This window comes from Miniopterus schreibersii, assembly GCF_964146895.1.
Source record: "Miniopterus schreibersii genome assembly, chromosome: 10".
Taxonomy (NCBI): domain Eukaryota; kingdom Metazoa; phylum Chordata; class Mammalia; order Chiroptera; family Miniopteridae; genus Miniopterus; species Miniopterus schreibersii.
In genome coordinates this window covers 1,825,420-1,852,338 of record NC_138110.1, presented here as the reverse complement: position 1 = coordinate 1,852,338, position 26,919 = coordinate 1,825,420, and the positions used below count along the sequence as shown (strand labels likewise).

The 26,919-nt window shown below is 52.4% G+C and overlaps 1 protein-coding gene across 1 annotated transcript in view; it reads left to right on the top strand.

Annotated features, from left to right (window-relative positions):
* The window catches only part of CDH4 (cadherin 4), a 346,064-nt gene that overhangs the window by 248,039 nt on the left and 71,106 nt on the right, over positions 1 to 26,919 (top strand). The window contains exon 4 of the mRNA XM_081149202.1: positions 5,757 to 5,939. Coding sequence (XP_081005328.1) covers positions 5,757 to 5,939 — 183 coding nt within the window. The remainder of the gene's footprint in view (positions 1 to 5,756; positions 5,940 to 26,919) is intronic.

The following is a 26,919-nucleotide window of genomic DNA, read 5'->3' as shown; positions in this document are numbered from 1 at the left end:
GCCACCGGCAGGAGGGCCGTGCGGGAGACGGGGAGAGCTGGCAGAGTCGGGGAACCCACACACCCCTCGTTATCTGCTTTTGCCAGTTGCAGCCACCGGCACTGCTCTGAAGAAGCCTGTCTCAGCATGAGGGGTCTGCCCAGCCATGCCACAGAGAAACCGGGTGGCCCAGGGACCTTCCCGGGGAGGCGCTGTCCTGGGTAACGAAAGCTGATGCTTACATCTGGGGGCGAGGCTGAGCCCTTGATTAAGGAGGGGCCCCACAGGCTTCAGTGGTCACCGCGCCAGGTTGGCATGTCCCATGGGAACCTAACTTGGAGATTTTTCCATAAATAGCATTACTGAATCAGGTGGACTTGTGTCCACGCCATTTTCTCAAAACGGGGGAATTTAAGGTGCTCAGGAAGCATCCAGCAGGTCAGCCCAGGACCCGACTGGTGGGATGGCCTGTCGGGGACATCAGGCTGTCATCTGGGACCCCGTTGTCAAAGGCCAGGCTGCGGGGCACTCCTTAGCAAGGCGCTCGGGAGCTGGCGTCGGGGAGTTTTGAGGCAGTTTCCACATTCAGGCACTCGAGGGGAGCGGCTCTGCCGCGCTACCTTCTGGGGAGAACAGGGCGGCCTCGCTCCCCCCACACAGGCCACCCAGTCCCCGCCCCATCCGTCCGCTCCCGGGCCTGGCTCTCAGTGCTGCTCCCACCGGCCTGTCTGCTTCAGAGGCCTGGCCATGCACTGCCCTTTCTCCGGAGTCTCCGTGCATCTCAGAAATGCCATGTTTCCTCCTTGTCTGCAGCACGTGGAGTCCTCACGTGGCTCCCGATGTCTCAGGGGCACGTCCACCACGCACACCCCTGGACCCCACCTGTGGGGCCAAATCTGTTGGGTCAGAAAGGCGTGCAGGGGGCCCCATCCTCAGCGTTCCTATCATACGGAAACTCCCTCACTTTTCATTCACCTGCCAACCTGGGGGGAGGCGCCCATCGGAGGCACCCAGGGGCTCCTGCACCTAAGGCTGACCACGGATTATTGCACCCCCTGTTCAGCATCACCCTGAGTGTTTCAGGAGCCAGCCCGCTGGTCACAGCCATCCTCCCTCCTGGCTCTTCCTAATTCTCTGTTCCCACAAGTTCATAGTTGGACAGTAGAAAGATGGAATAAATTATAACCTTCGCATGGTGACTGGAGGAGGCATGACTCTCGTCTTCCCCTGACACTTTTTTTTCCTCTAAAAAAAAAATGCAGTAATTTAAAACCTGCCCCGGGTCAGTTGTGCATTATTCATCTTTTCCTCGCGAGTGACGGCGGGAGGGGGGCCACCCAGCCTCTTGGTAACTCTGATGAGTCCCCGAAGACTCACCTGGAGTCTCAGCCGATTACACTCAGTCGGACCCGAGAGCCACCCTCGAGCGGCGAGGCGGGCACAGGGCGGCGGGCTCGGGGAGGGGCTCCGGACCACGGCGTGCAGGATGAGGGGCGGCAGGAGGAAGGCGGCGGGTGGGCGTCCCTGCGGTTCAGGGTTGGGCTGGGGCTGGGGACGGGGTGGGAACGATGAGGTTTCTCTGCATCGTGCAGCTCGCCCGTGAACTGGGGGCTTGGCCTGGCAGTGGAAGCGGAAGCTGTCTCTGTTCTCACGGCTTCCTCTCTCTCCCTGAGCTCGTTCACTGTCACTTTGTCCCTAAAGAGCAGCGGGCGCCCTGCAGCGTGAGGGCTTCGTCACTTTGTCCCGGGACAGAGAGGTGCCTGCACTTGCGATTGGGCCGGAAACCCCCCCGAGAGGGGTGCCAGGGCCATGGACAAGCTGATTGGGAAAGATCGCCCATCCTGGGCCCCCAGAGCCCCACATGCCAGGCCAGAGTGGACACACCCTGCGAAGGGGTCCCGCCCAGACATGGTCTGTCTTCCAGAGCCAGCATCCGCGGAGCAGTGCCCTCGTGGCGCATCTGCGGGGCTCAGGGTCGACATCGCCTGTCTCGCCAGGCTTACTGCCCCACCCCAGCTGTCCAGGGGGCCTCTTGAATGGGGAAGCTGAGGTCCAGAGGGAGTCCAAGGTCCCATGCCCAACACTGGGACCCCAGCCTGGGGTCATCAGACAGAACCCCATTCGAAGCACAATTAAGACTCAGTGGGGAGAGGGGAGCCAAAATGAGAAATGCTTTGTAAATAGAGGCTGGTTGAGAATCAGACAGTCAGGGCTTCGCAAATGAGCATCTGGCCCCTGCCGAGGCCGTACCTTAGAGACACGCCCCCAGCCATCCTAGAGCAAGGACTGGCTCACACGTGGCCCTGAGCCGGGGACACGTATGTATGTGTCTGTGTGTGCATGTACGCATACACATGTGTGCCTCTACACACCTGCATGCCACCTGCGGGCACATAATCCTCAGTGACAGTATGTAGAGGCCACTGTCTTACCATCGCCCAGACCTCAGTGCCGTTAGCTCAGAAACACAGAGCAGGGGGTGCTAGGGCAACGTGCCACACCTGTGAGGAGGCACTTTGAGGGGCCTGGAGGCTGCTCACAGTCAGCACAATTACGTGCAGCATCCACACGCCGTGCTCCACACGGGCCCGCTCTCCCACCCGAGCCGCCACCTGGCACCCCGACCTTCTCCGGGAGAAGTGGGTGTGTCTTCCTGGCTGACGCCGATACAGGGCTGGCAGAGATTTTCACCAGATTTTATTACATTCGTCTCACAGCTTTAAAATAGTCTCATTTGTTTAAACAACACGGGAAATTAACACCAGGCGAGCTCTTCCAGAGCAGATGAAGATAAAGCAGGGTTTGGTTTGGTTTGGTTTGGTTTGGTTTGGTTTGGTTTGGTTTGGTTTTTAGTGGCTCTATGGAAACCCTTTGAAAGTCTGAGTCTGAAATTCAAAGGGCTCAGGTGAGCCTCTGCTGATGTCCAAGTACCACGGGTGAGGCAGACCTGTGCTCTCAGCACTGTCACGAGGGGGGCGTGGGGGGCGTGGGGGACACACCGACAGCCACCCCCACACACACATACAGGATGTGCTTGTGGCCCAGGCTCCCGAATCATCCCGTGCAAGCTTCGTTTGGGCAAGTCTGTCTGCTGCCCTGAGGGGGCACGCTCAACAACAAACTCCAACCAGGCCCCTCCTCCTGAGGCAGGTACCTGGGCACAGTGGAGCCTTATCACCTGTGTGCGGTGAATCCTGGACGGGACCTACGACTGTGCATCTCTGACCAGCCCCCTGGAAGCTGGCCTGCTGGGACCTCAGAGCTCTCCCTCCATCCTGAGGTTTAGCGCCACATCCTGGGTGCGGCTTCTCCCCCCTTCAGTCAGTGGGAATGCTGATTTCTGCCCAGCCCACCCAGGGGGACCCGTACAGGGACGAGACCTCACAGGCAGAGCGACTCCAGCAGAGGAGGGTCACACTCAGCCAGGCGCTCTGGCCTCGCAGTCCGACCCCCAGGCCTCAAATCCTGCCTCTGCCTGATGAGCTGGATGACCCTCGGAAGTGCCTTGGCCTCTCTGAGGCCCCCTGTTGTGTCCCTAGTAAAGTGAAGGTCCTGACGCCTCCCACTGAGTTGGCAGAGGGGTGGCTTTGGGTGAAGGCTGTGGGGACCACTCGGAACCTCCAAGGCACAGGCCGCCCTTGTAGGCGTGGAAAGCAGCTGTCTGTGTTCTGGCTGCCGGGGGAGAGCGTGTGGCCAGGACTGTCCGAAACACAGCTCTGTGAGGCTCAGAAGGACCCTGGAAAGGACCCTGCCCTGTGTCCTGACTGAGGACTGGTCCCGAGGCAGCACCTATCCGCTTGACTTGAACAGAAGTTAGAACAATGTCACATCCCCTGGGAAGCAGGGCCCGTAGGGATACCTTCCTTGCGTGGCTCCTTGCTAAGGATGCGAGTGATGCAGGGACGCCTTTGGTGTTAATTGCTGCAAACTCTTGATCGTAGGAACAATACGAGGGACCCAGAGGAGGGAGTCCCGGGGGGCCTCTCACAGGAGTGCGGCTGGTCCAGATGGGTTTTTCCATTTATGCAGCTTTAAGTTTGGGCATTCAGGGCGGGTAAAAGATTTTTGGGGGCATCAATGAGGCAGTTTTGTGTCCATGTTAACTTACTGCTATGCAGCTTTTTGGCGAAAGGGAAAGGGAAGTTTCTCTGTCCACGGAGGCGATGCTAAGACCAGCCGGGGTCCTCGGGGGCCCCTGAGCCCAGCTGCGGGGTGGAGACCCCCCTAGGATTGGTCAGGCACCTCCAGCCAGTCTTGTCCATTCTGCGTCGGGCTGTCCTGGACCATGGTCCGCCTTCGCCGTGAGAACACAGCCACGAGCGCTGTGCTGAGATCTGCTGAGCTGTGCCGGGGGCTCGGAACATAGACATGGAGGCGACGTGTGCATAAGTGTCACGCGTGCACATGAAGTTCTTAAGTTCTTTTAATTATGAAAAGCCGTGCACATGGTGACATTCAGGTACACAGGTAAAAGGAATAAAGTAAAACGAACGAGCAAGACCCCTGGTGAATGGAGGAAGCCAGGCGGGCGCCCGGACGCGTTTTGTCCCATCTCTTCTGGACCCTTGAAACACTAAGACTCGTGCTACGTCTGTACTAGGCCGCTTCTCCATGTCCTTGTTTTCAGAGAGGAGCCTGTAGTGCCTGTAACATCCCAAGATAAGAACATAGCGAAATGCATTTTACACTATTTGCCACCAGGCATTCAGAGATTTGTTCTGGTATTTTTATTTTCTATATATAATGTTAGTATAAAAACATCTGCAGTGAGCATCTGAACGCGGAGATTTTTGTCCACACGTAGCTGCTTTGGGATAGATTTCTAGCTGTGGAGCCACCTGAAGCTCTTGCTAGTCGCTGGCAGACTGGAGGCAGGCGGGCTACGGTCGGTGCCGACAGCAGTGACCCCCATCGGCGTCGGTGCAGCCACCGTCCAGCCCCGGGCTCACCGCCAGGTACGGGGACTTACCAGTGTGATCCCCGTGGAACCCTCTGAATGCAGCGCTATTGTCACTCCCCTGTTCCATAGGAGAAGTGGCTGGAGTTTGGCAAGATCAAGGGACTTGGCCAGTGTCACAAATCCTCGCGTGCACTTAAGTATGAGACCCAGGTCTGCTCCCCGCCGAGCCCCGCACCCTCGGCCTTCACCCTCTGCAGACTCACTCGCAGCACAGCCCTCGGTGCTGAGGGTCACTCGGTTAAGTGAAGAGAACACACTGCTCTGATTGGTGGTGTTTGATTACTGGAAAACATGAGCATTTTTAGAAGTTTATTGGTCCTTGTTTATGTTGCTGTTCAGTATCTATTCGTGCCGTTTCCCTGTTATAAAAAAATTCAAGTTATTTATTGACTTGTAAGAACTCTTTATATAGCGAGGCTGTTAACCTTTTGTCGGATTCATCATAAATTGCTTTTCCCAAGTTCCTCAATTACTTTTAAGATATATTTTCATAAAAGTCTTAAATTAAAATGTATTCATCTTTCCCTTTGTGATTTTTTTCCGTTTGGGGGGATTTAGAAGCCTGGATCCACTCTATTGGTGGAAAAGTGAATTACCTTTTCTTCTTTGTTGTGTTTTCTTCCCCACCACTTAATTCTGTAATCGATTTCTTTGTGCAGATGGGGACTCACTTGACGTTTTCCTGACACTTAGCCCCTGGTCCCAGCATCGTGTAATCTTTCCCTGTAGACCAGAGAATACAGACTCTCTGAGCCGACGCCTTCTCCTTGGTGCAGAGCTTAACCGCACTCTGGCTCTTCTCTCCCCTTCCCGAAAGATGCCGCAGAAGGGAAAGAAGACTGTGGCCCTGGACCCCTCCCAGCCTCCAAGCGACACGCTGCTGCTGTGGCCCCAGCACCTGCACTCCAGCGGGCTGCGGAGACAGAAGCGGGACTGGGTCATCCCACCCATCAACGTGCCAGAGAACTCACGCGGGCCCTTCCCACAGCAGCTCGTGCGGGTGAGTGCAGAACCCCCTGCGTGGGGAACCCCTCCTCCACGGGGGACCCCCCTGGTGGGGAAGGTCCCGGCTTCCTAGCCTCTGCTCTGCGGATCTTGCTCATCGGGTCTGACGGGCTTGTTCCTGGCACGAGGGATGGGTTTGCGTTTGGTGTCTAAGGTCGAGATTTCTCCTTCTCGGTAATGAGTGTTACACAGACTGTCACAGAGCAGAGAGACCCAGAGGGGCTATCAAGCCATCCATGGCAGGTGGGCCGCGTGAGTTGGGTCCCCTGTCTCTCGGTTACTGTCAAGTGGCTGCTCTCGAGTGGGAGGAGGCAAGGCGGGGGCTTTGGTTCTGGCCTTTGACCTCTGACACCTGTCTTTGGTCTGATTATTCAAAGGTCTTTCCAATTATAACTAAGTTACTGAACGGTGGCATGTCTGTGATGACGATCTTGCTGAAAAGTCACAAGTCTTGAGACGGAGTTTGTGATTCCCAGTCCACAGTTTTGGGTTCGTGGGCAATGACTGAACCAATTGCACCTGTATAGTGGAGCCTCCATTAAAACCCAGGCCCACGGAGGGCTCGGGTCTCCTGACGGGCCCGGTGGGCGTGCTGATGGGCGTGTTTCTCCTCGCAGTGTCACAGCGACATCTGCACGCTCTGATGTAGACGGGCTGCGTTTTCCAATTGAGCAGCTGCAAAGCAGGAAGAGTTGCCCAGGTGACACAAACCTTGCGAAACCAGGCCTCCTGAGTCCCTGCAGGTGCAGGCTCCTGAGGACACTGCTGCGGACATTTCTAAGCCAGAGCTGTGGGGGAAGGAGCTGGGAACGTGGTGTTAGGTGTCCACTGAGCAAAGCTGCAAGCTCTGCAGAGCAGGGAGACCATGCCAGCAGCTCAGACACACTATTTCTCATCTTCAGTGTTGCTGCGGTTTGGAGAGAATTTTTCCTCTGCTCCTGGGACACTCTGACGTGTCCAGCAGCCCTGTGGGGAGGGCCACCTTCAGGCCGAATCTCCCACCTGAACAGGCTGTGAGCATAGCGTGGGTGTGGGTGAGGGCTGGCTGGCTGCTATGACGGGCATCCGCAAAATGCCAGAAACCTCACACATGGAGGCTTATGTCTTGATCCGGTGAAGGTCATCTGTGGGTGTCAGGCCCAGAGTGAGGCCCCAGGTCTGGAAGGTGGACGTGGCGTGTATCTGTTTACCTGAATTCCACTGACCAAAACCCAGCCTTGGTCCATGTGTGATTGCAAGGGATACCAGGAACATCGGCCAGCTCTGTGCCCGGGAGGAAAGGGCACGTGTGGTGAGCAGCTCTGCCACAGCGGCTTTTTTGAGATGAGAGCAGTGTGTTCCTTGTCGACTTGTGGCCCAGCTGTGCTGCAGAGCCCAGGGCCAGGAGGTGGCCTGGGTGAGCAGTCGGACCCAAGTCATCAACCTTCCCCAAGCCTGGTCTTCCTTTACCCACTGTCCTGCCTTATTTTGTCCATAGCACTTAGTGTATCTGACTTCACTTTGGTTCTTTAATTGTCAAAGAAAAGGCCTCCTGAAGGCAGAGGCCCTGCCTGCATCTCTAGTGTGTAAGCAGCCCTGGCACACAGTAGGCACTGTAGCTGTTGGATGGATGGATGGATAGATGGATGGATGGATGGATGGATGGATGGATGGATGGATGGATGATTGACTGGATGACTGAGTGCATGAAGCAATCCCAACAGTGGCTACTGTGCTGGGCGCCCGTTGGCTCACACTCACAGTGCCCCTGGCATGTGGGATTTGGTGGGGATCTGAGCACAGGTGGTGCCGGCTACCAGAGCTTCTCAGACTGATGCTGAAACACGTTCCTGGGGAGCCCGCTCTGCTTCCACCGAGACAGGACCCAAGCTAAGCTGGGCTCTCAGGGGCGATTCATCTTCAGCAAAAAGAAAATGGAATCTCGTTACGGTTTCTCTAAAAGATTTGCCTTTTCCAAATGGACTTGAAGTTATGATGTAAAAACGCAGCCCACAGACTTGCATGCACACAGGTACACACACAACATCCCCCATCTCACACACACACACGTACGCACAGACTCACCCTCGCGTATGCTCACTTTCTGCCTCCAACCCCCTCACGCATTAATTTCTTCTCCCACACAGACAAGGGTTTCCTTTGGGGTGCTTTTCTGCCCCGTTGCTGTCTCCAGGAAGCTGATGAGCTTCCTGTCCGTGTTCTGGGGGTGGCTGCCCCTGAAAGGAGCCCCAATCCCAGCAAGTGCGGGTGCAGCCTGGTGGGAGTGGGAAACAGAGCGAGGGGCGCTTGGAGTGCAGCTGGGCTCAGCTGCAGCTCTCTGCTCGCCGAGGCATTTCATTCTGATAAATATGTTAAATGAAAAGCAGGGAGGAGAGGAGCAGGCAGAATGTTCTTCTCCCCAAAATACAGTTAATTACAGGCTTTTTCCTGGAAAGAATATCATGTCTCTTCACAGCACGAGCTCTGCCACACAGGGCAAATCCATAACCTGTGTGTCTGGGCGAAGCGTGCAGGCCCTCGGTGTGGTGCGCCCACGCGTCCGACCACAGTCTAAACTGAGTGGCAGGAGAGGAGAAGCACCATGGCGATGGCTCTTGGAAGTCCCGGGCTGTTTCTTCTTGTCACCATGGAGGAGGGAACAGTTCACAGTCGCTGGGCTCATCCCTAGGGAGTTGGGCAGAGGCTCTTTGTTCTGGAGGAAACGCAGAAGGAGGCCTGGGGAAGGTCAGCACGACCTTACCGCCTCCCAGATTCCAGCTCCAGGCCCTGGACGGACGGTTTGGGGCCAGCTGTGGGTGCTGAGCGCTGTGCAGATTCAGAGAGGAGGGCAGAGTCCTTCGACGGCCTCGAGAACCACCAGGCCATCAGCTTTCTGCTTCACTCAGAATTCATCCCCTTTACTATCGCTGGGATTTCTTCCCGTGTAGACAACTGTGGGCCTTTGAAAAGCCCCGGGCTTCTCTTGCAGGCGATTAGACTTGACTTCTGGCAAGATTCGGAGTGAGCATAACATCAAGCGTTTGCAAAAGAGGATGCGTTTCCCAGCTGAGTCTAATAAAAATTCAGACTTTGTTAACTTGAGAGGTTGTCCAGGGCAGCTGCAGGAATTGGCTCCAAATGATGGGCGAGAAGGTGGTGCTGTTGGGAGATGAGCCCTTTAATTCTGGAAGCTGATGTTTTAACAGACAAGAAGTCATGCAAACCCATGCTCGAGCCTGCTGGGGAGCAAGGCCTGGAAAAGAGCTCTGAAGGTAAGACCGAAGGAAGTGCCTACCCAATTGCTCAACATGAAAGGCAGCCACGCGGAGAGGACAGGCAGGAGGCTGTTTCTGGAGTAGGGAACTCACAAGAGCACAGCCAGGGGGGCTTGGAAGGATTGTTAAAATCGGCTCCTCACACCTAACAACGCAAATGAGCTTAGCCAGATTGAAATCAAGGGCTTCCTTCATATTTCCTTGATAAATCGTGTTCTCGTTTTGTGCACATTGCTTCATATCCAACTGCAAACACTCAGTGACCTTCTGCATGAACGGAGATTGGCTAGGTCTTTGGGACCAGGGCTCAGGAGCTCACTGAGCAGTGAGAACTGCCCTGGGCTGGGCTCTGCATTACAAAATGTGTGCCAGAGACCTGGTGAGTTACCCATATCTGGCCCAGGTAGACACTCCATAGATGTCCATCAGAAATCTATGCCCAGCTGATGTGGCTCAGTGGTTGAGTGTTGTCCCATGCACCAAGAGGTCACTGATTCCATCCTGGTCAGGGCGCATGCCCGGTTGTGGGCTCGATCCCCGGTGGGGAGTGTGCAGGAGGCAGCCAATGTTTTTCTCATCCATGTTTCTATCGCTCTCTCCCTCTCCCTAAAATCAATAAAAATATATTTTTTTAAAAAGAAGTCTGCATATATGATATGGAGCTCAGTGTTAACCTACAAAATGTTTGCTGGGTAACTGAGCAGTATAATCATCATGGACCCACCCAGGAACCTGCCTGCTGGCACCCAGAGGCACCCAGCCATGCGGGGATGACTGACACGCTTATTACTCACCATCCATGGAGGCCGGTGACCTGTCCAAGCCTGTGCTGCTCCCGCCCATCATGTCCCCATTGTCCCCAGGAGAAAAATCTAACTCCTTAGCATGTCACATGGGACCCCATGCCCTGACTTTGGCCCCCAGCACACCAAGCTCCAGTCACACTGGGCTCCTTGCAGCTTCTAGACTTGGTCTCGTGCGTGGTTACCAGAGTCCTGTGTGTAAAGTGCTTTCTCCCTGCACCTGGCTCCCCCAGCCTGGCTACGTCCCGCCTCCCCTGAGAATGCCGACTTCTCAGGACCACCCCCGTGGCCGGCCATGGCGGCAGAGTTTTCTTTTTTCTTTTTTTAAATATATCTTTATTGATTTCAGAGAGAGGAAAAGAGAGGGAGAGAGAGATAGAAACATCAATGATGAGAGAGTCATTGATCGAGCCCACAACCCAGGCATGTGCCCTGACCGGGAATCGAACCCCGATCACCTGGATCCTAGGTCGACACTCAACCGCTGAGCCACGCCCGGCCGGGCAACCACAGAGTTTTCGAAACTGTATTATCAGTGATTATCAGTCTCTCTCCCCCACTAAGTATGAAAGTCCTTGAGGGATAGTCCCCCTGTCAAGCACAACAGAGGGGACAGAGCAGTATCATCAAGTACATTTTTTTTTTTTTAATCCTCACCTGAGGATATTTTTTCCATTGCTTTTCAGAGAAAGTGGAGGGGGGGAGAGAAACATTGATGTGAGAGAGACATATGAACTGGTTGCTCCCGCACACACCCCTCATGGGGCCAAGCCTGCAACCAAGGTACATGCCCCCAGCAGGAATCAAACCCAGGACCCTTCAGTTTGTGGGCCGACACCCTAACCATTGAGCCAAACCAGCTAGGGCCATATCGTACTTTTTAAACAAATATATGGTACAGCTCATGCCCACCTCTACTAGGCAGCCTTTCACGAGCATTATGAAGAATGTTAGGTTAGATATACCACACTTGACAATAAAGGAATTGCAAGTTCTGCTTCTGCTAATGGTAGGATTGTGTATATCAGACTAACACTCCTAAAATTATAATTATAAACTCACTGGGGGGGAGGCTGTTAAAAAACGACTTGTAGTTACTTGAGAGTGACCACTAGTAGGCAAAAACTGTTGGGGACTTCACCCTTGAAAAGAAAACAGCCCTGGGTGAGATCTGTGATTATGTGGCTTTCCCTCTGAAAGCATCCCTGCCCTTGCTTCAAAGGGCAGCCAGAATTCACATGGAAAACCACAATCTTACTGGTCAGAGGAGTTGGAAGATGGGGTTAGAATGACAAAGCAGCTGGAACATGAAAGGATAAATCCTGTAAAATATGTAGCCAGAGGTAGAGACTGCCAGATCCGCTTCTAAACTCTGCCCAGTTCCTTGTCTGTCCCCTGAACTGTGCACACACAAGGGAGACCCCAAAGATCCAGCGAAAAACAACAGCAAGAAGATTGAAAGAACTGAGCAGAGGTTTCAGCTGCTACCTAATACAAGGGAAACATTTATATTTCAGGTCAGCCAAGTTAACTCCCTGCTATAACAAAAATCAGCACCCTTCAGACAAAGATAACAGGACTAGAGTCTCTGCAGTGTATCATTGACAATGATCAGTATACAATCAAAAATTACTAGACCTGACCCCCAAATGTGACCCTAAATTAAGAGGAAAAAACTGCCCATAGAATCTAACTCTGAGGTTACCCACATATTGGAATTATCAGCAGGGTCTTTAAAATACCTCTATGGAGAGATTCCAAGATGGTGGGAGATTAAGCAGAAGCTGCACTGACACTCTCCCAGGACCAAACTGGAATTACAACTAAAATATAGAAAAACCACCCTGAATAATCAACTGGAGACAATCTGGAGAGCACCCTTATAACCAAGGAGGAAAAGTGGAGACCACATAGAGACTGGTAGGAAGCATGGAGGCACGAGAGGGCTGGCTGGGCTCCCACAGGCAGCAGCTGAAGGTCCAGAGGGAGGTCTCAGCTGTGGGGGGTTTCCCACTGAGAACTCTGGGTCTAACCCCCAAATTGAGCACTCCAGCCTAGAGCACCAGAACTGAGAAAGGTGCCCACATGACATCTGGCTGTGAAAAGCAGCAGGGTTTCTGTCTGCCAGGGATAGAGAGCTAGAAATGCAGGGACCCTCTTAAAGAGCCAACCCACAAACTTTCGTGTGCAGCGACACACCTTGGGCCCCACTGGAGGGAGGGCAGAGTGGACTAGAGCTGTGTGAGGAGAATCCAGTGTTGGGAGCTATGGGGTTAGAGCTTGGATTCCTATACTGAGTTATTCCCCCATATAGCAAAGAACATCTTTCTCAGGCAAACCTTTACCATCCAGACAGTTTTTGCTGAGAGGGAAGCGATTGCCCCAACCTGTTGGAAAAACCTCTTGCCCCATCCTGTGGAGTTGAGCCTTGCTGTGGTCTACAGCCTGAGGCTCATTAATTGACTGAGACTAACAATCAGCCTTCAAGCTAAAGCAGATCTCTGGATACTTTGAGTCTTTGCCTGATCTGTCTCAGGACTCAGGGCTAAGAAAAGCAGACTTGGTGTGCAGCTGGGTCCTTTCCAAACACACCGAGCCTCAGCAGAGGAAGCCATAAGCTGTGGATCACTGAAAGCTCCAAACAGGGTACGTAAGGCCAATCACAAACAGAGTCCGACATTGACCTGCACCAGAGACCATCCAAAAAGACTGATAGTCCTAGCAGATCTACCTAATAATACATAGAAACATTCCCAAAAATACAGCCAAAATGGGAAGACAAAAAAAAAGCCCCGAATGAAGAACCAAGAGAATTCTTCAAAAGAAGAGATAAATGAAATGGAGATAAGCAATCTACCAGATATAGAGTTCAGAATGATTGTAAGGATGCTCAAGAGCATGAGAAAAGATATGGAAACTATGAAGGAAATTAAGAATGACATAGCAGAAATAAAAAATACATTGGAAGGGATAAACAGCAGATTAGAGGAAGCTGAAGATCAGATCAGTGAATTATAAGACAGGGTAGAAAAAATTACTCAATCAGAGATCCAAAAAGAACAAAACAATTTTAAAATGGAGGACAGATTAAGGGAGGTGTGGGACAACATGAAATATAACAATATTCACATCATAGGAGTGCCAGAAGGTGAAGAAAGTGAACAAAGGATAGAGAACCTGTTTGAAGAAATAATAGCGGAAAACTTCCCTAAACTAGTCAAGGAAAAAATCACACAAGTTCAGAAGGCACAGAGAGTCTCAAGCAAGAAAAACCCAAAGAGGCCCACACCCAGACACATCATAATTAAAATGCCAAAAACTCAAGTCAAAGAGAGAATCTTAAAGGCAGCAAGAGAAAAACAATCTGTTACCAACAAAGGAGCTCCCATAAGGCTGTCATCTGACTACTCATCAGAAACTCTACAGGCCAGAAGAGAACGGCCTGAAGTATTCAAGGTAATGAAAAGCAAGGATCTAAAACCAAGACCACTCTATCCAGAAAAACTATCATTCAAAATAGATGGTGAAATAAAGAGCTTCCCAGACAAAAAAAGCCTAAAGGAGTTTATCACCACCAAACTAGCACTGCAAGAAATGTTAAAGGGACTATTCTAATAAGAAGAGGAAATAGAGAGAGAGAAATGTAAGCATAAAGATTTAAAATGGCAAAAAATAAGTACCTATCAATAACAACCTTAAATGTAAATGGATTAAATGCTCCAATCAAAAGACATAGGATAGCTGAATGGATAAGAAAACATGACCCACATATATGCTGTCTACAAGAGACCCACCTCAGAACAGAAGACTCACACAGGATGAGAGTGAAGGGATAGGGGGGAAAAAAATTATCCATGCGAATAGAAATTTAAAAAAAGCAGGGGTAGCCCTGCCAGACATGGCTCAGCAGTTGAGCATTGACCTAGGATCCAGAAGATCTCAGTTTAATTCCCAGTCAGGGCACATGGCTGGTTGCGGGCTTGATCCCCAGTCAGGGGCGTGCAGGAGGCAGCTGATCAATGACGACTCTCTCATCACTGATGTTTCTCTCTCTCTCTCTCTCTCTCCATCTCTCTCTCTTTCTCCCCTCCCTTCCTCTCTCTGAAATCAATAAAGATTTTTTTTTTTAAAAAGCTGGGGTAGCAATACTCATATCTGACAAAATAGACTTCAAAATGAAGGCCATAACAAAAGACAAGAAAGGTCACTACATAATACTAAAGGTATCGATCCAACAAGAGGATAGAACCCTGATAAACATATATGCACCCAATATAGGAGCATCTAAATATATTTTTTTAAAAAACAAAAAACTTTTGGAGGACTTTAGGGGAGAAATTGACAACAATACAGTCACAGTAAGGGACTTTAACACCCCACTGACTTCACTGAATAGGTCTTCCAGACAAAAAAAATCAATGAGGAAACAGTGACTCTAAATGACACACTAGATCAGATGCATTTAATTGACATTTACAGAACATTTCACCCCAAAGCTGTAGAATATACATTCTCAAGTGCTCATGAGTCATTCTCAAAGATAGACCACATTGTTAGGACACAAAACAAGTCTCTACAAGTTACGTGGAGAAAGGGGAACCCTGGTACACTGCTGGTGGGAATGCAACCTGGTGCGGCCACTGTGGAAAACAGTATGGAGGGCCCTCAAAAAATTAAAAATGGAACTTCCATTTGACCCAGGGATCCCACTTCTAGGAATATACCTTAAGAAACTCAAAACACCAATCAGAAAGAATATATGCACTCCTATGTTCATAGCAGTGCAATTTACAATAGCTAAGATCTGGAAACAGCCCCAGTGCCCGTCAGTAGATGAGTGGATAAAAAAGCTGTGGGACATTTACACCAGGGAATACTATGCAGCTGTAAAAAAGAAGGCTCTCTTACCCTTTGGGACAGCCTGGAGGGACCTGGACAGTATTATGTTAAGCGAAATAAGCCAGTCAGAGAAAGACAAGTACCATATGATCTCACTCATATGTGGAATCTAAAGAACAAAATAAACTGATGAACAAAATAGATCCAGAGACATGGAAGCATGCAGCAGACTGAGGGATCTCAGAGGGAAGGTGCTACTATGAACATAGAGGTGCATATATTCCTTCTAATTGGTGTTTTGAGTTTCTTAGGATATATTCCTAGAAGTGGGATTACTGGGGGTGGGTGGCTGAGTGGAAAGAGATTAACCAAAGAACTTATATGCATATATGCATAACCCATGGATGCAGACAATAGTGTGGTGAAGGCCTAGGGGGTGGGGGTGGGGCAGAAGGGGTCAATGGGGGGGAGGGGACATCTGTAATACGTTCAACAATAAAGATAAAATTTAAAAACTAAAATATCTCTTATGCATATGCTCAAGGACTTAGACGAAAGTGTGATCACAATGAACAACTACATGGGGAATCACAGCAGAAAAATAGAAACTTTAAAAATATAACCAAATGGAAATGGGAAAACTGAAATGTATAATATCTCTAATGAAAAACTCACTGACTGGCTTACAAGTAGATTGTAGAAAACAGAGGAAATGCTCAGTGCATTTGAAGGTGAATCAGTGAAAATTACGCACTCTAAAGAACGGCAGGGAAGAGGGCTGGAGCACAGATTCGGCGGGACAGGTCCAGGGGGCCTACCTGGGTAACTGGAGTCCCAGAGGGAGAGGGCAGAGGTAACAAGGTAGAAAATGGTTGAAATTTCTTCAGATTTCGTGGAGAAACAAACTTACGGATCCAGGAAATTCGGTGAACTCCAAGTAGGATAAATACAAAGAAAACCATACCTTGATCAAAGTCAAACTGCCAAAATTCAAAAAATAGAGGAAATCTTGAAAGCAGAGGGCAAATGCATTACATACAGAGGACAGCAGTGAGAATGAGGGCTGGAGTCTCTAGAAATAATGGAGGCCGCCTGGCACCTGAATCATGTTTTCAAATTGCAAAATAAAAAGAAGCTATCAACTAAGAATTCTATGTCCAGAAAAAATAATTCCTCCAAGTTGAAGGTGAAATAAAGACACTTCTGATAAGCAAACTGAGGAAATTTATTGATGGCAGCCCCACAGGAAGGGGTGAAGGATATTCTTTAGGCTGAAAAGAAAGGACACCAGTTGGCACTTCAGCTCTGCAGGAAGGGGTGGAGGGCACAGGAAAAGACACATTTGTGGGCTCGTATAAAAGATTGTATTTTCCCTTCATTTATTTAAAAGACAGCTGACTATAGCAAAAGTATAACACCGTACTGTAAGGTTTATAATTTATGTGATAAATATGACAAAAAGAGGACCTGCTGGGGAAGGAGACTGGATGTGGCCCAGCCCCTGAATCAAGGCCTACCTGTCGCATGGGACTGTCCGATGAACACAGTGTAAGTGGGACTTGCTCCTCTGTGGGCACCTCCCCGGTGAGTGGGGCTCTCCTCCAGGTGCACGGGGCCCTCTCCGTCCCCTGCGAGACAAGTGGCACGTTTCCTTGCCTGTCACCTGCAGTGCGGGGTTGCCTTCTCCCTGGCCTGTGGGGAGCATCGGACCCTGCCTGCCCCGTGTGGCTCCTGACAGCTCAGCCCCGACACACAGGCACCGTTTGGGATCTTGGGGCACAGCCATCACCCTCTCTGCGATTATATGTCACACTGAGACCTATAGGGAGTCATATCACCCTTGCTAAAGCCAGAGGGGCCCGAAGAGAACAGTCACTTAGCAACGCCACCGCCGTGGGTCCTGTGATTTAATCAGGCGTGAGAAGGGAATGTGTTTACCCTTCCCCCGCCTGAGCAGAAAACGGTCCCGTTCTTGAATTGCTTTAATGGCTAGATTCATGCCGCTGCAAGTTCCTTAAGAAATGAAAGTAAAATCAAAATGCTGCAGACGCTCAGATAATTTAACAGCGAATATTCGGTTGGAATACATTAATATTTTAGATTCCACCGTTAATTTCATATTCAGAGGTTTCATCCGGTCCTCGACCCGTGGTAGCCCCCTGCGTGGGCGGGAGCTCCGAGCACCCGCTGAGAACACCGCCTTGTATCGGGCTCTTGTGACAATTTCCCACCAGCTTGGCTTCTGCCGCCACCAGGCCGCGAGTCTGCTGACCAACACTGTCTATAAGGTGGACAGTAGCCAAGGGTCCCAGTGGGCCTCACGGTCCAGTCCAGGGAGGAGGCCAGGTCGATCAGGGCTGGAAGATTCCAAAACTCGAGGAGCAGTGCCGGTCCTCGTGGGAGGAGGTGGCTCTGAGGGTGGAGGCCGCATCCCCCCCAAGTCTAGTTCGTCTTCTTTCACTCCCGAGTCACCTCCGGGACAGTGTGGACCTTACCAGGGAAACCACGTCCTGTCTCCGCAGGTTCCTGCTAATGAGTGGGCTGGGGCTACTGGAGGGTGACACTCTGGTGTCCTCAGGTGTGTGGGGCAGGGCTACCAGTGGTCCTTCTTGGGAGAGGTGTGTCATTTCTGCAGGAGACCCGGCGGCCGTGTGTCTGATGATGTTCGGTATTTCCCATTAATTTCTCCCAAATGGCCCACGTTTCATTTTGAAGAAGCCTTTCTTCTGAACGGCAGAGGACCAAGGGGAACGCCTGCCTCCACGAAGCTCTCGGTGCCTGGACCAGGCTTCCCCTGGGAAACAGGGCAGACACCGCCTCAGAGGCGAGGCCGGGCAGCAGGGAGGGGCAGGGAGGGCTGCGGGGAGATCAGCCCTCCTCTGAGCTACAGAGGACAAGGGCCGGCTGCGGTGCCGACTCCCGGTGACACTGGAACACTCCGACTGTCTTCCAAGTTACTCTTAAAAGTGATGCCCTGGCCCTAGCAGGTTTGGCTCAGTGGATAGAGCATCGGCCAGCAGACTGAAGGGTCCTGGGTTCAATTCCAGCCAAGGGCACCTACCTCTGTTGCTGGTTCGATCTGACAGGCATGTGCGGGAGGCAACCAATGTGTCTCTCTCACATCAATGTGTGTCTCTCTCTCTTCCACTCTCTCTGAAAAGCAATGGAAAAAATATCCTTGGGCCAGGCCAGTATGGCTCAGTGGTTGAGCATCGACCCAGGAACCAGGAGGTCATGGCTCAATCCCTGGTCAGGGCACGTGCCCAGATTTCAGGCTCAATCACCAGTAGGGGGCGTGAAGGAGGAGCCGGTAAATGATTCTCATCGTTGATGTTTCTCTCTCTCCCTCTCTCTGAAATCAATTAAAAAAAAAAGGTCTTCAACAACCTTAGAAATGTATATCTATCTCCTCAGGTGAGGATTTCAAACAATTTTCTTTTAAATGATGCCCCAGAAAGTGGCCGTGCTGACAGCCAGGTTGTGGCCTTACTGCTCTATGTTTTGTTTGCTTCTGGCTGAAAGTCCCGTCTGATAGCAGCGGGGTCTCGGCTCACTGCCGCGACTTAGGGACCTCCCTGTACCAACAGTCAGGAAGAGGCCTCAGCGGTGACGGCCCTCAATGTCATCAGACCCCAAGACACCTAAGGACACTCCAGCTTTTGTGTTAGCTGTTCTGCTGCTTTGGATTGAGTTATGCATTTGATTTGGACTTTGGGGCTTCATGAGCTGTAATGCTTCTTTCAGTTAGGAAGCTGATTTCATTTTCCCAAAATGTGGGGCGATAAAAACAAGAAAAGCCATGGAGCCTCAGTGTCTGTTAAAAGCAAAATTAAGCACACAGCTAAGTGCCCCTGAGAGGAGATGGGGGGTCCTGCAGGTCCTGAAGGTCCTACAGGTCCTCCGGGCCCAGGAGGAGGGACAGCTTCCCCACCTGCATGCAGCTCAGCTCTGCTGCACATCAGGGGAATGAACCGGGGAGCCTACCAGAGCTCACAGCTTCAGGAACAGTCTACACACATAAAACAAACTGGGGAAGAGAGCACACGGCTGAGGGGTGCCCTGTTTCCGCAGACCACTATCTCTGCTGTGATGTGGTCTGAGGCTCCTTCATCCAGGACAGGTCGAAGCGGTTCAGGAGCTGGACACACAGCATTTTCTGTTTGCCTATTGCCTCCGGAGGCAGAGCTGACTTCCTTTGTGGCCAACTTGGGTAGGACCAGGCCTGGGTACTTCACTTCTAGAAGTGAGTGGCCAGATCAAGGTTTCGCTTCCTATTAAGAATAATGGAATCCAAAGGTAACGCAGGCTGCTAGTCTCACATGCAGATTTGGAGAGGGATTCCCCAGATTCACATGCTCAGGCTGGAAGCCATGGTAAAAAATGGATAGTGCATCCATAATCTTTCAGGGCACCGTTCACCGACCAACCGTGTATCCACCCATCCACTTACTCATCCATCCATCCATCCGTCCATCGCCGACCCACTCTTCCACCCATTCACCTGTCCACTGACCCATCCATCTGTCCATCGCCCACCCACTCCTCCACCCATTCACCTGTCCACTGGCCCACCCATCCATCTGTCCATCACCCACCCACTCCTCCACCCATTCACCTGTCCACTGGCCCACCCATCCATCTGTCCATCGCCCACCCACTCCTCCACCCATTCACCTGTCCACTGGCCCACCCATCCATCTGTCCATCTACTTGGCACTCGAGTACTCCCACCCTCTCTGCACCTCCACTCCCCCTGGCAGTAGCAGGACCTGGTCAGAGCTCAGGCACAGCCACAGCCACAGCAACACTCTCCTGCTTTTTCGAGATGCTCAGGTCTTTTGCGGTAAAGGACAAACTGAACAAACAAAACACCTGCACGTTACTCGCCATCCTTAAAATCCTTTCAACATCTGGAAAGCCCCGTTGAGGGTGAAGGTAACACGTTTTTTCAGTGGTGGACAATTGTGCTAAGGAGTTGGGACAGCCATTCCGTTTGGCGTGACTATGAGCCTATAAAACTATGTGACTTGACGATGAGGCCGACCCCCAAGGAGCGCACTGGGACCAGGGAACACATCCTGGCTGTCTTCCTAAATCATCAACAGCAGCAAAAATATGGGCTGACGAAAAAGAAGTGTGTGTTCCTTTGATTTCTCCTTAGAGGAAATTTTAGTTTTTTAGAGAAAAGTCTGTCTTAGACCAGAAGAAAACAGTGACCTACCTGGTCACCAAAAAGATATTTATTAAACATGGACTCTGCAGCTAGCACGGAGGTACAGTGGTAGTGACACAGTTGTGGTCCTCTCCTGTCTTGGGCGCTTTCACAGTGGTGGTGGAGACAGAACAGGAAACTGTTAGAACGTGGAAGGAACTGTGGGGAAATCAACCCGGGCATGAGGCGGGCAGGGCAGGGCAGGGAGGAGGCGGCGAGGGGTGCTTTAGATGGGGCGCGTTGGTGAAGGCTTCTCCAAAGAACCACTGTTGAGCTTCTGCAAGACTTAGAGCTGGCTGTGCAAAAATCAGGCAGAGAGAAGAGCAAATGCAAAGGCCCTGGAGCAGGACTGAGCTTGGCACGCTGAGGAATGGAAGTCTGTGCAGTGGGAATGTGGCAAGCACCAGAGGTGATGGGAGAGCAGGCCAAGGAGGAGGGCGGGAACCAGGTCACACGGGCCTCTCCACCAGGTGGGAGGCCCATCCATGTGGTAAAAACCTTGAAGAACACCCTCTGATTTGCCATCTGCCAGGTGCCTTCAGGTGCTATATGGGGGGTGGAAGTATAAGGACAAGAGGTGCACCAGAGCACCCAGGAGGAGGGAGGCAGTCCCCGGGAGTGGGGACATGGGCCTGGGCAGGACAGGAGGGGCATCAGGTGAGGAGAGGAAAGGTGGGGAGCCCAGCGAGGCTGAGAGAGTGGACAGGACCCAGGACTTGTTCAGGGAGTAGGAAGTGGAGGAGAGGGAGACCTTGAAGCTGTTTCCCGGACCTTTAAGCCTGGGGAGTGTTAACATGCAGATTCCCGGGCCCTGCTGAGGCCTCTGCTTTCCTCACAACGCCCAGCCTGGTTCTGTGCAGCCAGCGTGGCCTCAGCCCCTAAAGAACCACTGGGTCGGGATGGGCCATGGGCCTCTAGTCCAGACCACCATCGCCGGTCCCACTCAGCATGTCAGACTGACGTCCACTTCCCAGTGAAGCTGGCAGCCAGTAAAAATGGGCCTCATTGACCCTGTCTCATTGGGAACCAGAGGCCGAGGGTCCCCTGAGCTCTCACTAAGCTCTTGGCCCTCTTAATGCAAATTTTAAAAGTTTTTAATGTATGTTAAATACATACCAGCAACTGTCAGAGCCGTGGTTACTGAGAATTAATTTTATAGCTGCTCCATTTCTGATCAACTATTACTTATAATTAACCCCAGTAAACATTTCTAAATAATCAGATAATATTTGAATGGCTTGAATGAAGTAAATACCATCTTATTACTTCTCTTGGGAAATCACAGACACAGAGGTGGCCATGGGTCTGGCTGGTGTAAGTGTGGGGTGGGTTGACACCCAGCTGTTGCACGTGGGGGAAAGGTTACATAGGGTTCAGAACGTAAGAAGATTATTTTAAATATTCCTGTGAGTATCAGGAGAATTCGAGCAATCTGTACACGGTCCTATGTCAAATTCTGTAAAGACCCCTATGATTCTGCCTCCCAGAGCTCCCCTATCAGGCGGCAGCCTGTCCCAGGCCTGCAGTTTGATGCCTGGCTGTTTGTGGATTGGGTAGGATGTTGGCCAGCACACACACACGCACACATGCACACACACAGACACAAATGCACACACACATGCACACGCATGCACACATGCACACACACACACGCACAAGCCTGGGGGCTTCGTCCTCCTGCCAGGATGTGGACATTCCCCTGGGGATCCCTGAGGCTGGCAGGCTGCTGGGCTGTCTGCAGACATGGTTGTTGGCTCAGCAGGAGGGGTCTCCCACTGTGTCCTGGTCTCCCATTGCCGACACCCTCCGGCAGCTCCTGGAGCGGGTGAGTGGCCCTGTCATGGCTGCAGTGGACATCCCAAATGCCCTGCAGAGCCCCTCGCCAGACATGTTGGATGTCATATGTTTATATGCTATATTCTTACAATAAAGCAAGCTAGAGGAAAGGAAGTGTCATTAAGAAAATTATAAAAACCCAGCTGGCGTTGCTCAGTGGTTGGAGCATCGGCCCCTGCACTGCAGGGTCTCGGGTTCAATTCCTGCTCAAGGGTTGCAAGTTTGCTCCCCGATCCCGGTCGGAGCGCGTGCAGGAGGCAGCCAGTGTATGTGTATCTCTCACATCGATGTTTCTCCCTCTCTCTCCCTCTCCCTTCCCTCCGATCCTCCCTCCCTTCCTCTCTCTCTGAAAAAGCAATGGAAAAAACATCCTCAGGTGAGAATTAACCAAAAAAAGAAAAGAAAAGAAAATTATAAAAAAGAGAAAGTACATTTACAGACCAAACCCATGTTGTTCAAGGGTCAAATGTATAAATGAGTTAAACATACGGTTTTGTATGCGAGTCTCATCAGAGAAGTTGTGACAAAACGTATTATTTGCCAAAAGAGGCACATGTTCTCTAAACGGGTTTGTTTTGGGAAGGGGTGGGGCGCAGTAGAACACAAATGTTAGGCAGGGGGTCCCAGTTCAGGGGGTGAAGCAGCTTGCAAACCGCCCAGCCTGCCTGTTAGGTCTGAGGGCTGCCGCAGGACAGCGGTGGGGCTGGGGCAGGACGGGAGTGCAGCACCCTCGAGCCCCCGCTGCAGGCCAGCTCGCACGGCCGCCTCCCTGCCTGGTTCCTCCGGCCCGCGCAGGTGACGGTAGTGAGCCAACAGCTGAGGGCGCCCCCTGCAGGCCACTGACCACACTCGCCCTGCCCTCACCGCCCTCTGCGGCCTCCAGCCTCGCGCCTGCCGCCGCCTCCAGTGAAGTCACCAATAACTGACAGGTCGTTGCAGCCGGAGGGCAGCTCTCACCTTCGCTCCTGAAAGTGCCTGGTGGCCCTTCCTTCCGGAAGCTCCCAGGCCCTGCCTCTCCTGACCTGCACGTCCTACTCAGCGTCCCTCCAGTCTCCTTGCTGGACTTGCCACCTCTCACCTGGAGACAGGTGTGTCAGGTCTGGGCTGCAGGGCCCGAGCTCAGAAGCTCAGGAGAGAGCAGGGCACAGCAGTGTGGCCTACAGAAACCCCTGCCAGGCTGAGGGTCCACATCCCACAGGGAGGAGGGCCCCGGCGCACGCTCACAGGCTGCGGCACTAGAGCCTTGGGAAGCTGACGTGGGGGTGGACGCTGCAGCGGGGTCTGCACACGGGCCACAGGGGCGCTGCTGGAGAAGCTCTGCCTCACCCTTCACTCCAGCGACTGTTTAATTTCTGGAGCAAGAGGTGACGGAATGAAGGTGGGAATCTTCATCCCAACCACAGCAGCTGTGCAGGCTGCCACCATCGAGGTCACGTGTGTGCCGTCCCACCATGTGCACAGTGTCTCTCTGAGTCGGCGCCCATGAGGCCGGGCGGGGTGGACAGAGTGGCATCGGGCCCCGCGGCGAGGTTTGGGGCCGTAGCCTCCCAGGACCCCGTGCAGGATGTGGAGAGCATCTGGCTCCTGAAACCAGAACCATGCTTCGAGAGCGGAGACCTCCCGATAACCAGCGAGAGGCCCCCTAATAGCAGGTTGCTAAGAAACTGCCACAGGGGATGATTTTGAAAACGCCTCGTTTGTTTCTGATATATTCGAGTTTCCAGGGCCTGAGGTGCCCCCTTCCCCCCGCCTGAAGCCCTGCTGGGAGGGTCCTGGGAGGGGCTCTGACGTCTGTGGGATGGGCCAGGCTGAGGAGTGGCTTGTGCCGCGAGGCTGCTGTGGGGGAGAAAGCTGGTGCTATTGGAAGAAAGCATGAAGCTGCCAAGTCCACAGTCTCTGTATTCTAGAATCGTAGGAAGGGCCAGCCTCACCCTGCCCAGACGCTGTCTGAAGTCAGACAGTTCGGGCTACAAGCTTTGTTCTCAGCGGCTGAGCCCAGGGTGTCCAGGCACCTAAGGTGTCTGAGTTTGAGGCTGTTCAAGCTCAGTTCACTGCATGCAGAAGTCTCCCTTCCCCATCTGCTCCTCTCCTCCCAGCAGGGAGTCCACAGTCCCTTGTCCCCTATGAGGCTTGGCGGTTCCTACCACCTGGGAGGGCAGACAGCCATGGGCTGTGATAATATGTGTGAAGCAACCACAGGGTAATGGCCAGACAGCATTCAGGAAAACAAACAGAACCCAGCTGAGGAATCACGACCCTCAGGCTCGAAGGGCACAATGGGGCAAACCGACTGGGAAAGGTCTTGTGTCGAGAGGATTACCAGAGACCTGGGAATTTTGAAATACAGGCAGGGAGGTGACAGTTTTGTCTGCACATGGTACTTTACCAACCCTCAGGTGTTTCTAGCTGCTCAGCAGATCCAGAAGCCTCACAGCCAACACTGTCATCTGTCATTATGTTAAATAGCATCCACCCAGCGTTGGGCTTCCAGGCATGGCTCGGACACAGGCGCTCCAGAACCATGCTGGCCGGCTGAGCTGGGCTGGGTGCTGCCTCGGGCGAGCCTGCCACAGACCCAGTGATCCCCGCCTGGACCCCTCTCCCATGTGAAAGCAGGCCCCAGTCCAAACTGCAGTGCACTGGAGGCGGGCAAGACAGGGAGACGAACTTGGGCCGAGTTACCGTCACTCAGAGATCATGTAGCCAAGTGTTGAGTCTGCGTGTCAGTTGCAGTGGCTTAGAAAACATTCCCGGGCCAGGTGACAGGTGCCAAGGGGAAGCCACAGCTGCGAGGGCTCTCACCGGCAGAGCTCTGGGCTCAAGAACACTGTGTCTCCACCCGTCACCAGAATCCGACTTTGATTTCAAACCTAAGGGATGCATCTGTTTCCTTGGGCCTGTTTCCAATGTAGCGGTGGAGAGAACACAGCTAAGGATCGTGCAGACATGCTTTAACCACGGTGCCCTGCAGTCAGGAAAGAGCCTCCATTTAGACCTCATTTGGAGACGGTGGGCACATTAAGGACCAACTCTCTACCTTAATGATGTGGAGGGATTTCCTGCAGTCCCAGCTCTGCCCTTCCCCGATCTCACTGCATCTCAGAACATTAAGGGGAATATGTGCAAAATTCATTCCTAATGTGATTTGCAACAGAAGAGCAATCCAGCACAGCACCTCGGAGCGGCTTCCCATTACCGCTTCTCCCTCCCGATGCTGGCGGCCCCTCGCACGTGTCAGCTGTTGCCACATGGGTTCCTGTGTGCTGGTAGCAGGCCCTCGGTCACCCTGGCCCGGCAAGTCCTTCCCACCCCCCTTCCCGCTCTCCACCTTGGGTTGGATGCCACATGTGCTGTTGCTCTCCCGATGCTGTTATTTAAATCAGCTCACCTTTTATACTAAACAAGTTTATTTTGAAGGACATTTTATGTAACCATTGTTCAATGACAAACCGCCATCAGTAGGCCTAAAGAGACTACTGGCAGCAAAAATGACGTTATTGTTTAAAGTGGATGTGCACCCATCCATCACCAAAAATCACCTCAGGGCCCATCAGGGGGGCTGTCACACCTGGGAAATGGATGTCAGGAACGGTGGCAGTGGTGAGTGGTCCCCTGGGCTGAGGACATTTCACTTGGAATTAATACGTGATCGGATTCCTCCAGCTGAGGTCTTCCTCCTGTTACAGCTCAGAGGGTCCCCAGGAATGATGACAGCTGGCTCAGCTCAGAAATCAAATTAACCTGCGCTCCTAAATATTGTGGCAAATTGTAGATGACACCCAGGAAGACAGACGTACCTGTTTCTTCACAGTTCACATAATTAAAAACAAACCTCCAGTTCGGAGGAACCTGAAACAGGCGACAGACACCTCCTTAAAAATGCAGCCCCAACAACTCAGGGCCAATAAGGTTTGCAAGTGGAGGCGGGAAGACGGAGTCTGGCATGGAGATGGGCATCGGGTCCAGTTCAAGGTGACTGACGAAACCAAGGCTAGGACTCCTGTTTGAAGGCCAGAGGAGGTGGGCAGAGAGCAGGCGTCACGCCCAGGACAGGGCTCTGCGTGTCTGGGAGTAGTTTGGACAGAGGCAGAACTTTGCATGCAGACGGTACAGCCAGTGAGCACTAAGACTGGGCAGGGGCCCAGGGAGGAGGGCAGTGAGGCTGGAACGGGAGACCCGGAGCCTCCGGTGGGCTGGGTCCCAGCAGAGCAGGGGAGGCGCGGCGAGGCTGGGAGCGTGGCTCTAAGTCCCATGGGGCTGGGTGCAGGTTCTGTCAGGGGAGGGAGATGATCTGGGCTCTGTATGGGCTGTGGGCAGGCGCCGCCCTGAATGCAACCACCCATATGACCCCGTGTTTCTTGCTCACGTTTGGGGGCCTGGCTGGGATTGGGCTGAATGGGGTCCTCGCATCCTCCGGCAGGATCCCAGACCATCCTGCAGACAGAGGGCGGGCAAGGCCAGTCACAGCAGTATCCCCCGGCCAAGCAAAGCACTGGCTGACCCAGGAAGGAGGGAGGGCAGTCGGCATGGGTACGGAGAGGCCTTGGCTTCGTTGTCTGCCGGTGGTCAGGGGGCAGCAGGGGAAGGGTTTGTGCGGGGGCTGTTGTTATATCGCTGTTATTGCTGGTGACTGTATGCATCTGAGGGTTTTCCTCGTGGGCAGGCTACTGAGACTCCTTCCAGCAAAACCTGACCCTAGCGAAGGGCATCGGGGAGAGGGTGAAATCAGAGCTTAGCGGGGTCAGAGTTTGGGTTCTGTGAGAAGAGAAAGTTCTAGAGGTCTGTTGCCTAACAAGGTGAATGCACCTAACACAGGGCTGAACTGCAAACATAAAGTGAGTGAGGTGGTGGATTTAACATTATGTGGCTTTTTAGCACAATAAAAAGGGATTGCTAGGCAAAGCTAGCTAACTTCAAAATAAAATCTAAACCCTTTTTTTAAAAAGAAATTTATTTTTTAAGTAGGAAATGCTGAGTAGACCGGGAGCTCCCTCGCTGTGCAGTGGCCAGTTCCTCTGTGACATTTTGCCA